Genomic DNA, 10,052 nt, shown 5'->3' on the forward strand with positions numbered 1-10,052 from the left:
TAAGATAAGAGAGTTGTAATAAAAAAAAGTTAAGATTTCAAAATATAAAACTCAATGATCCAAATTAAAGTTTATAGACATTTTGAAGGTATAATAAAGTTTTATTGTTTAATTAGTCGACTTTCTTTTCAACCAAACAACTAACAACGATCAACCAGCTATCCACAATGGACATTACGATGGTTGACTGCTTGAATAGTAACATGGTTAGACAATTTATGTGTGCAACTCAACTTGCAGCAATCAACTTCAAAGTAAAAGTAAAAAAAATTATTTGATAACCTCATTGATTGATTTTCTGATTTAATTTTTTGTATTACAGAATATTTTAAAAGAAGTTAATTTTATATTAATGATCCTGTCACATCCAATGTTGCAGAAATACCCACTGAAAACTCTGTATATCAGTAGATTTTTGAAAGCAATTATAAGTCAAGTATGGAATAGTAAATAATAAGAGTGTATCATAACCTTATTTCTGATCTAATGTTGAAAATTAATTTTCAATAAGATCTTGGTTTAAAAAACTAATCTTTAGTCAATATCTATATTATATTATTATTATTCTCTTCTTCAAAAAAACTTTACTCCATTGTGGTTTGAATAAATTCATTAAAATTTGGTAGTCGAGTTACTTTCGACTTTTTAAAGAATCTGAAGCTTTTAATATATAATCTGTGTAAATATTTGATAAAATCAGCTGAATTAGAAGCAGTTTCAGATTTTAATTCTTTTACAAAATACAGATTAGAATAGTCAAATACAACATCTTATGACTAAATATTAGAGCAGCTAACTTAACACACATTTTGAAAAGAATTTGGTTTCATGTGTGCATCTTTAATTTTTAAATATACCCTGCTCTTTAATATGTTTTTTCAACTGTCATATGACTTATGTTTGTACAATGTCATAAGAAGATATTAACATTTTTAATTTTTTGAAAATTTCCAATGAAATCATTTTAGGGATTATTTTTTATATTTTTATTATGTTGAATAAGACACTTTTTTTACGTACACAAAGAAAAATAACCAGTGTATTTAGACCATTTTGGTTATTACCTAGTTCCTTGATCACGTATAATAAGTTTTGGAAACTAACCATAGCAAATAATTCTCTAAAATACCAATCATAAGCATTTTTAAAATATTGCTTTTGCAGCTTAATTGTAAGCAACTGAAATCCATCATGAAGTATAAACTCCTCCTGCAGTCCTGCCATTAATTCTAAAGCAATATTAACAATTTTGCTTGTTCTTCCAAGATCTTCAAATCCTTTTATGAAATCAAAATATTTCAAATACTTATGATATTGCCTATTTTGGTCACTTATTTATTGGTAGATACTGATTTCATAAATTTTTATATTTTTTTTAATGTATTCGTACATTTTTTATTTGCTTATAACGAATGGTGAACTATTATGTATTTGTGTTGTGTATTAAATAAAATTTATAATTCTTAATTAAAATAAATTACTTTTCAGATGGAAAATAGTGGAGATGAATTGTGTGATGAATTATATTTAAAATATGTTCAGCTTATTCAAAATGAATCTAATGAAGGACCTTTTTATAAACACTATATACTTGATAATAATATTAGTAACAAGTTAACCGAGTCTGTCATAACCATCCAAGAAAGTACCAGTATTGTTTCGCAAGGAACTACAGGACTCTGCACTTGGCAGGTCATATTTTATACATTATTTTATAATTTAACAAATGTATTGTTGTATTACTTAAACAGCCATAACATTTATTTCAGGCAGGTATAGCACTAAGCTGTTGGTGTTTGAAAAATCAGGATATACTCAAAGGCAAATTCATCCTCGAGTTGGGTTGTGGAACAGGGTTGAGTGGAATAAGTGCATGTATAAATTGTAGTCCAAGCGAATATTGGTTTACAGACTGTCACTCAGCCGTTTTAAACACCTTACAACATAATATACAAATTAATGCAACTCATCACAAATTCAATTGTAAATTTGATGTTGTTAAATTATCCTGGAACGATATAGAAGATTTGAAAATGTTTGAAGAGAAAAAACCAGATTTGGTTCTAGCAGCTGGTAATTTAAATCTACAAAATCACCCACATACGTGATGATTTATAATAAATCATTTTTTAGATGTGATATTTGATGATACTATGTTTGAACCATTATGTAGTTCGTTGAGATATTTTACAACCAATAATACAACTGAAATTATACTGTTTTGTACATTGAGAAATTCTGAGACTTATATAAAATTCCTAGCAACCCTAAGTAAGAAATATGTTAATATTTACTTGTTTTTAAAATAAGTTAAAATAATTATACATAATGCAGAGGTAAAGTATTTTAAATATTTCATTTTTTTCAGAAAAGTACGACCTACAGTTTACACAAAGCGTTTTACCAGAAAATTACTCAATAGTGTTACAACAAGATTGTCCAATATATATAATAAATGTAAAACAAAATGCGGTCATGTCTAAATAAGATATATTATAGTTAATTATAAATCATTGATACAATGGTTATATTAAAAATAAATATTTCTTTGAACTCTTCCTCACCACACATACTGAACTTAGATCAGCATTTTATTTATTTTTAAATGGTTCATTATCAGAACTAATTTTTGGATGATATCGTCTGAATTCTCCAATATCAATGTCTTTTTCTTTCATCGCTTTCTGAAATTATAATAGATATTGTATGTTAAAAAAAAAATATATTACACAAACACTACTCTAGAAATCAATGAAATATTGGGAAAGAATATAACAATAGACTATAGTGGTTCTACAGCATAAAACTAGAGTGAACATGTAGTATTTTCCATATTTGTTTGAAGTGCCCAAAAGATAAGTGTGTCAAAAATCTGTTTCACTTACAAAGATATTTGGTTTTGGGATATTTTTTTTTTTATATAAACATGTATTTCTAGTATTTTTATGGAATGTAAATTTCAACATTTCATTTGTTTTTAGATGGTTCATAATTGGAATTAATATTTGGACTAAATGGTCTGAATTCTCCAATATCAATGTCTTTGTCTTTCATCACTTTCTGAAATAATAAATCAATATTCTATGTAAAAAAAGTTGAATGGTGTGAAAATATTTGTGGTATAAATAAGCAATAATATAAAATTTATCTAAAATTTTTGAAAATTTCAGGTTAATAAAACCCATAAATAACTTGAATTCCAACAAAAAAATAACTAAAATTGTTATTGTTCGTTTAAACACCTATCTTCATTCATCAAAAGTTGAACTTCAAATACTTATACAAATATTGAGTGTGTGTATCTTAAATATTTTTAAATAGCTATGATAACAATCTATGAGAACCCTAGTAATACATTTTCAAACTTTTTGACCAAGCAAAAAAAAATTTCAACTATATTTATGAAAAAAAAACTATTTTTTTTTTAAGAAAAAAATCAATTTTATCAAAAAATGGTTTTGCCTAAAAATATTTGTTTTTCTCAATTATTAAAAAAAGTACTAGCAATAGTTACTTTTAACACAATAAGACCTAGAACTAGAAAAGATATTGAAGTTTAAAATCAAATAATTTTTCCTTCTTTAAAAAGTATCATCAACCAACAAAAAAGAAATATTATAAAATCAATACATTCATTGCCCTGCTCAGAATTTAAAGATGTATACAAAGAAAACTACTCTAGACTACAATTTAAAATTGAGAAATAATAGATTTATAATTAAGGTAAGGATGTTGTAGGAGGATTTTTCATATTTTTTGGTGAGGCTAAAAGATAGATAGAATGTTTGATAGAAATCTGTTTCACTTACTGGGTATTAGAAATTTTTTATTTTAATTTTGCAAATTTTTAAGATTTTGAAGGTAAATGTATATGGCATTTATCAATTTATTTAAAAAAATTTTGGTATGATTTGTGTAATAGACTATAGTTAACAAAATTAATCAATTTTGTTTAATGCTATTCATCATCTGTGGCAATTACAACCAGTGATATACAAGAACAATTAATAATTTGACTGTTTAATTGATTTGGTTTTGTAGTAGAAAACTAAGAAAATTATAAATACAAATTTTAAACGCATTTTTTTTTACCAATGCATATTTTAAGTTTTTTATTGAATAAATGCATCAAGGTCCCCTGCAGCGGTAACGGTAAAATGAGTCCGGACACAATTTACCGCTACCGCCAAGACAAAATAATTTTACCGCTGCCGCTGCAGTGTGTGGGGACCTTAACGCAACATTTTTAATAGTTAATTTTTGAGTACATTATTACATTTTTGCTGCAGGTACTTGAGCAGTATACTACTTTTGAAGACATATTTCATAGTTTTTTAAGCATATAAATCCTAACTATAAGATATATCTTATTTAAACATAAATGTAATTAGGTTGAAAATTGTACAGCTAATAACATAGTTGTTAAAAGGACGCTATACCCGCATGTGTTGTCTCTGTCTTACAAGAGCGTAACATATCAAATTTTACGTTTAGCTCAGTTAGCTTAAAAATTAGAGTGAATTGACCTCTTATTAAAATTAAAGGTAAGATTACTAGGGAGAGCTTCTAGTGGGCTTTTTATTATATTTTAATTTTAAAGAGATTTATTAGTATTTAAAAATTGTAAATTGTTTGACCATCCTAAAATACTCATAACTCTTTTGAAAATTAAAATATAATAAAATGCCCATGAGCAGCTCTCTGATATAATCTTACCTTTAATTCTAATTTTTAAGCTAACTGAGCTAAACGTGATCTGCTGAACGTAAAATTTGATATGTTACGCTCTTGTAAGACAGAGACAACACATGCGGGTATAGCGTCCTCTTAATTCCAAATATATTTAATGCATTTTGAACATTAAATAAAAATACTGTTGCTAGTGAATTTTTGATACTATTATTTATAAATATTGAAAGATATTATATAATAGTATAAAACACAATTAATTATAATTTACCTTGACACAGCTAGTGTAATTCTTCAAAAGCTCCGAACACACAGAGTCATCGTTACTTCCTTTAAGAAATTTATCCCTGAACCAAGCATTAAAACACTTGTCATATTCTTTTTTAAAAGATTTGCATTCATCCATAGAATTTGAGTCATTCCTATAATATAATTGAAATAAAATAAATTTCCTTCAGGCTAACTATAAACTGATCAAATGTTTTATCACATAAATGATCTTGGTGGGTATCCAGGCTAAAACATAGTGAATTTATTTATAGGTAGCATGCTTAAAAGTAAAATTTAATCCACTGTTAAAAAAAACAATCACTATAAATTAAATTTATTTTAAATTAAAACATGAAATTAAAATATTTTAAATAAATGCCACACATACACTAAAGTAATTTATATTTTATAAAATAACTATTGTACACTACACTTAAAAATTACCAATAATTGTCTTTTATTGTCATTAAAAAAATGTAAACATATGACTAGGTACAACTGTATATTGTCATATATAAAACGTAAAAAATACATAAGCCACTAGGAATCGGGTTAGGAATTGTATATTAGATATTGGGTTCACATTATATTATTATCAAAGAAAACACCAATGTGTTATGGGTGCATTCTGTAAATACTTTAGTTGTATAATAATATAAAATCTTACTAGGTTTACTTAACATACCATCAAAATACAATTTTTAATACCAATTTTTTGTATTGTATTGTATTGAATTATTTATTCATAAATACTAAAAATCAGAAGTGAGCAATTATTAATCATTAAAATTATCAATCCAAACCAAATTTGTAATTTTTCAATAAGGGTTCTAGAGAGAGTAAATAAAACCAAAATAAAAGAATATAGGAATGTATTGGCTTATCTGCGTATTTTATTTTACTATGGACTTATTTGAACATACAAGTAGTATTCATAGTCTAGTTGGTAAATTGATTTTGGATTGATTACCTAATGACCAAGTTTATATTGGTTACTATGAAATATCACAGAAAATATCCTTCCCAAATTTTTTTGGTGTGAAAGAAAATTTTTCGGTTTTATTTGTTTTAAATGTTTTTAATAAACCTAATATAATATGAAATTTTTTTTTCGGTTGTACAGAATAAATTTCTAAATATCTACATAAATATAATAAATTATAGGTGTATATTTTTTATCATTGTCAATTTGAAATAAAAGGACTATTCGGCTAATAAAAATACTAAGTAATTTTTAAAACAAGTATTATAATAATCACAATATTTAACAAAAACACTTAGCAAATATGGTACGGTTTAATAAAATAAGTCTCGACAAATGCACATATTAATATCTCTTTGACATTATAAAAAAGTACTAGGTACTCTATGAATAATAAGGAGCACTTAATAAGGTTTAAAATAAATGAAGTAAAAATATAATAACTTAAAGATTTTCTAGATAAAATAAAATTAATGATTGATAAAAAAAAAGTTAAATGTTACAAAATATTGATTTAATAAACAATTAGACATAAGAAAAAAACAATTTTAAATTATTAAAGTGAGGAGGAAATGTCTACATTAAAAAAATGTGTCAGTGGAAAATGTCCTACAATATCGATCATAATTTGTGGAAAGGTGATTGAAAATATATAAGGTTCACACATTTTAAAATATTATATCAATGCCTATCTACAATGTAGCAAGTCTCAAATTAATTGATAATCATTGATATGTGTTATTTAATTGTATTAAATAATGCATAGATTTGAGTTAACTAGTTTATGCAAATAAGTGAAGTAAAATAATAAGCAAACAACTAACTCACCCGATTGGGTTGAAAGTATAGACAGACTTTTTTTTTAAAACTCAAAGAGGGATTTCTTCAGTCTTTAGGATAATGTACGTTTGATTGAGACACTATAGTATTAATTATTAAAACATTTCAATAGAGACAATAGAGTAAAAATTATAGAATTATTGAATTTAAAATATTAAGCAGATTGGCCAATTTTTCATTTCATTGATAACCAGACTTAACCACGGTTAAAGATACCATTATCTTTTAGGAATTAAATAATCTGATCATCATCGCCCTAGGTTATTAAATTTGTCATTTCTATGGTTGTTACCACTGATAAAGTTAACCTAAAAATGTGACCATACATATTCTTAGACATGATTGGTACATTTTTTATACGTTGTTTACTAATTTTACTATTTAGTCATTTAGTATCATTTAATATTTATCAAAAATCAAAATATATCAAAATAAATGGCAACAGCCGATGATCCAACATTTCACTTATCGTTTTCACTGGTAATTAATGGTTCGGCAGCGAAATAATTACTTGAGTTGGATTTTTAGGTAACTCAGTGTTCACGTCGCAATGGCCACTCCGACTAGCGGTAATGGCAATTTGGTGGACGAATTCGACGAAGCGTTCATGTCACTTATCGAAATAATATCAAAAGAAGAAGAGACGTTCTCGCCGGTTGACAAAGAAGAAGTGCGTGTGGACATAGATCAGTGTACCATGAGATTCATCGACATCGCTAGACAACTGGAGGCGTTTTTCCTGCAGAAACGGTTTCTCTTGTCGGCCCTGAAGCCCGAACTAATCGTTAAAGAAGATATATCCGAATTGCGTGTGGAGTTAGCGCGTAAAGATGATCTCATTCGGCGGCATTACGATAAAATCTCCATCTGGCAAAATCTGTTGGTTGATTTACAACAGGTGGCCAAATCGCCTGCACAGAGCTCTATGGGCCAGAGTCCTATGCCAGCACCGATGCCATCTCCCTTGCCAATTGGACCGCCCCAACAACAATTATCGCCTCAAGTACCTGGAGGTATGGTTTCGCCGCAACAGGCCATGTTCTTACAGCAGCAGCAGCAACAGCAGCAGCAACAGCAACAACAACAGCAAAGGCCTGGTCCAGTGGCTGGTGGCCCGATGCCTGGGGCATTGTTACAAGGACCTTTGGCATATTTGGAAAAGACCACCAGCAATATAGGAATGGGTGATGGGAGGAGGTGACGAGGTCGGGGACGAGGAAGAGGACGCGGTAGGGCCCATCTTAGTCCCCCTTGACCACAGGCAAAGGCACAAAATTGTTGCTTTTAAGCCGAACGAATTGCTACAAATAATCCTACCAATTATTTTGTGAAAGTCACTTGTACACTACTGTAAATATTTTGTAACACTGTAAGTTGTATATAAACTGTATATTTATGTTTTGATATTGTATAATATGTTTGATATAAGTTGTATATTATTTTGTTTTATTATTTATTCTTAAAGCTGTAAATACTAATTGCTTCACTATACTTTGTAAATGTCAGAAATTATATAATATTATGTAATGTATTTGTTTTGCTTATTTTTTTAGTTCATTGATTATATATATTTTTATAGTATGGTTAGGTAATTCAGTAATGACCTCTATCTAGCACTTTTGGGGTTAACGCTCAACACTCATCAGTTAAACCAAAAATGTAATCAAAAGGTGTACGCCATTCAATAAAAACCGGAGTAGTCTTTTATACGTTTTGGATGTACCTCGCCATTGAGTAATTCACTGTAATAGAAATTTTAAATATGAATTCAATATTGTGTTCAATTATTATACCAAAAAATTCAGAGGTATATTGTGAAAAGTGGTTCTGAGCCAGTCTAAATTTATATTGCTACTCATTTTTATTTTTCTGAAAATATTTTATTGCTTGAATGATAAAAATAAATAATGACAGGAATAAAGTGTAGGCACTTCAACATAACAAAAATTAATTAATAAAATAGCCATACTAATAATCTAATAGTAATAGTACAGTTAAAATAATAAGTCATAGTAGTCAACTCATAGCTGAAACTGAAAGTGATTTACATTTTTTTTATATATGATAAGCTGGTCACTACCACTCGTTTAAGCATTTTTGGGGGCTTTCCTGTAATAGTTGGGATGGTGGGTTGGTTTGCTATTAAATCACCTATAGTTTAGTTCTTTTGAAGTCAGAGTGATGGGTATTGTTGGAAACGTAAAATGGAGTATCTACGATGAAGGACTTTGGATTGAAAACTTTGTAGGTGGTTAGTAGGTAATTTTACAGTTGTTAAAGTCAAGACGAACCAAGGTCATTAAGTGATCAATTTTTTTATGTAAGTTGAAGATCAATGTTAACCCCAAAGCAACGTATACATTAGGCAGCAGGAAGGGGTTGATTGTTTAGGAGGTGTGTCTGACTCTGGCATACTGCCTGCTTAAATCTGAAAGTACAATTGATGGATTTTATCTCATAAATGTTTACCCCTCATCCTTGGAGAAAGATGAACTTAGTGGGAGGCTAGGTAAGAATTTTTGTTGCAGGTTAAAACAGCTTTATCATCATCACTTCATCAGTCATCAACAAGAGCATGGGACGATGAAGGCTGATCTGATATATTATAGGTTCAAAGGCAGGAAGGTTGTGGTCTGACTATGCCTTTGAGTTAATTATAGGAGGAATAGAAAAAGCCAAAAATGGGAGACTACTCTTACTGAGAAGAGCCAATTTTGTATAGATATGATTTTAGGTTTAGAATGTTCAGATAGAAGTGACTGGCATAATAGGCTTAAAGTTTTTGTAAGAGATGCACGTGGTAGACATCATCAAAAACCTGGGACATAGCTACTATAAAGTAATTAATTTTTTTATTATAATATGGTACATTGAACTAATTTTTTAATTACATCATATTCTGTTTATTATGAGTCAGTACTGCTACAATTGATCAGTGAGAATAAGTTTGTTGCATTAATAGCATAATCACAAAATTGTTTGGGGATAAATCATTATAAAAAATGAATGAGACTTATGCTACCCATGATGATTAATACTATTGATTACCATGAAACCCCGTCAATAAATATAAAGCGGTTTTGATATTTTCAATATAACTTAACCTATACATGGTTAATAATATCGATTGTGTATGGGCAAGTTTAATGCTAAACTTATTTTCTTGGAAAAAAGCTGATGAATCTTGTATTAAACTTTCAAGATCTTTGACCCCTTCAGAGGGATAACTTACTAATAAAGCTATTTTCATATGAATACAAAAATAATTAAA

General features: G+C 28.2%; 3 protein-coding genes across 5 annotated transcripts; 2 read left to right on the plus strand and 1 right to left on the minus strand.

Moving 5' to 3' along the window:
- LOC111029947 (protein-lysine N-methyltransferase EEF2KMT) lies at window positions 1-2,684 on the plus strand. Of its 3 annotated transcripts, none has more exons than XM_022309205.1 (6): window positions 1-254; window positions 323-436; window positions 1,489-1,692; window positions 1,770-2,073; window positions 2,134-2,271; window positions 2,369-2,684. In XM_022309205.1, the coding sequence occupies exons 1-6, from the start codon at window positions 168-170 to the stop codon at window positions 2,485-2,487; spliced, it is 966 nt and encodes a 321-aa protein (XP_022164897.1). In that variant the 5' UTR covers window positions 1-167; the 3' UTR covers window positions 2,488-2,684. The 3 variants fall into 3 exon arrangements, with proteins under 3 accessions (XP_022164897.1, XP_022164898.1, XP_022164896.1); XM_022309204.1 differs by having other exon boundaries at window positions 3-260; XM_022309206.1 differs by lacking the exon at window positions 323-436 and having other exon boundaries at window positions 1-260.
- LOC111029949 (TP53-regulated inhibitor of apoptosis 1-B-like) lies at window positions 2,469-6,978 on the minus strand. The gene is made up of 3 exons (XM_022309212.1): window positions 6,770-6,978; window positions 4,961-5,111; window positions 2,469-2,684 (listed from the first exon to the last, which is right to left on the minus strand). Exons 2-3 carry the CDS (start codon window positions 5,093-5,095, stop codon window positions 2,592-2,594), a joined length of 228 nt encoding a protein of 75 aa, XP_022164904.1. The 5' UTR covers window positions 5,096-5,111; window positions 6,770-6,978; the 3' UTR covers window positions 2,469-2,591.
- A 169-nt stretch (window positions 6,979-7,147) lies between these two features.
- Window positions 7,148-8,080, plus strand: LOC111029961 (mediator of RNA polymerase II transcription subunit 28). The gene has a single exon (XM_022309235.1). The coding sequence runs from the start codon at window positions 7,332-7,334 to the stop codon at window positions 7,980-7,982; it is 651 nt and encodes a 216-aa protein (XP_022164927.1). The 5' UTR covers window positions 7,148-7,331; the 3' UTR covers window positions 7,983-8,080.
- The last annotated feature ends 1,972 nt before the right edge of the window (window positions 8,081-10,052 follow it).

The sequence above is a fragment of the Myzus persicae genome, unplaced genomic scaffold (genome assembly GCF_001856785.1).
Source record: "Myzus persicae strain clone G006 unplaced genomic scaffold, MPER_G0061.0, whole genome shotgun sequence".
Classification (NCBI taxonomy): Eukaryota; Metazoa; Arthropoda; class Insecta; order Hemiptera; family Aphididae; genus Myzus; species Myzus persicae.

What these genes read in the sequence shown, in the direction of transcription:
- LOC111029947 (XM_022309204.1), top strand. Translation starts at nt 168, where the DNA reads ATGGACATTACGATGGTTGACTGCTTGAATAGTAACATGGTTAGACAA. An exon ending in TGAAAGCAATTATAAGTCAA is followed by an intron (nt 437 to 1,488) that starts GTATGGAATAGT and finishes ATTACTTTTCAG; the next exon opens with ATGGAAAATAGTGGAGATGA. An exon ending in AGATTTGGTTCTAGCAGCTG is followed by an intron (nt 2,074 to 2,133) that starts GTAATTTAAATC and finishes ATCATTTTTTAG; the next exon opens with ATGTGATATTTGATGATACT.
- LOC111029949 (XM_022309212.1), bottom strand. Translation starts at nt 5,095, where the DNA reads ATGGATGAATGCAAATCTTTTAAAAAAGAATATGACAAGTGTTTTAAT. An exon ending in ATTACACTAGCTGTGTCAAG is followed by an intron (nt 2,685 to 4,960) that starts GTAAATTATAAT and finishes TTATAATTTCAG; the next exon opens with AAAGCGATGAAAGAAAAAGA.
- LOC111029961 (XM_022309235.1), top strand. Translation starts at nt 7,332, where the DNA reads ATGGCCACTCCGACTAGCGGTAATGGCAATTTGGTGGACGAATTCGAC.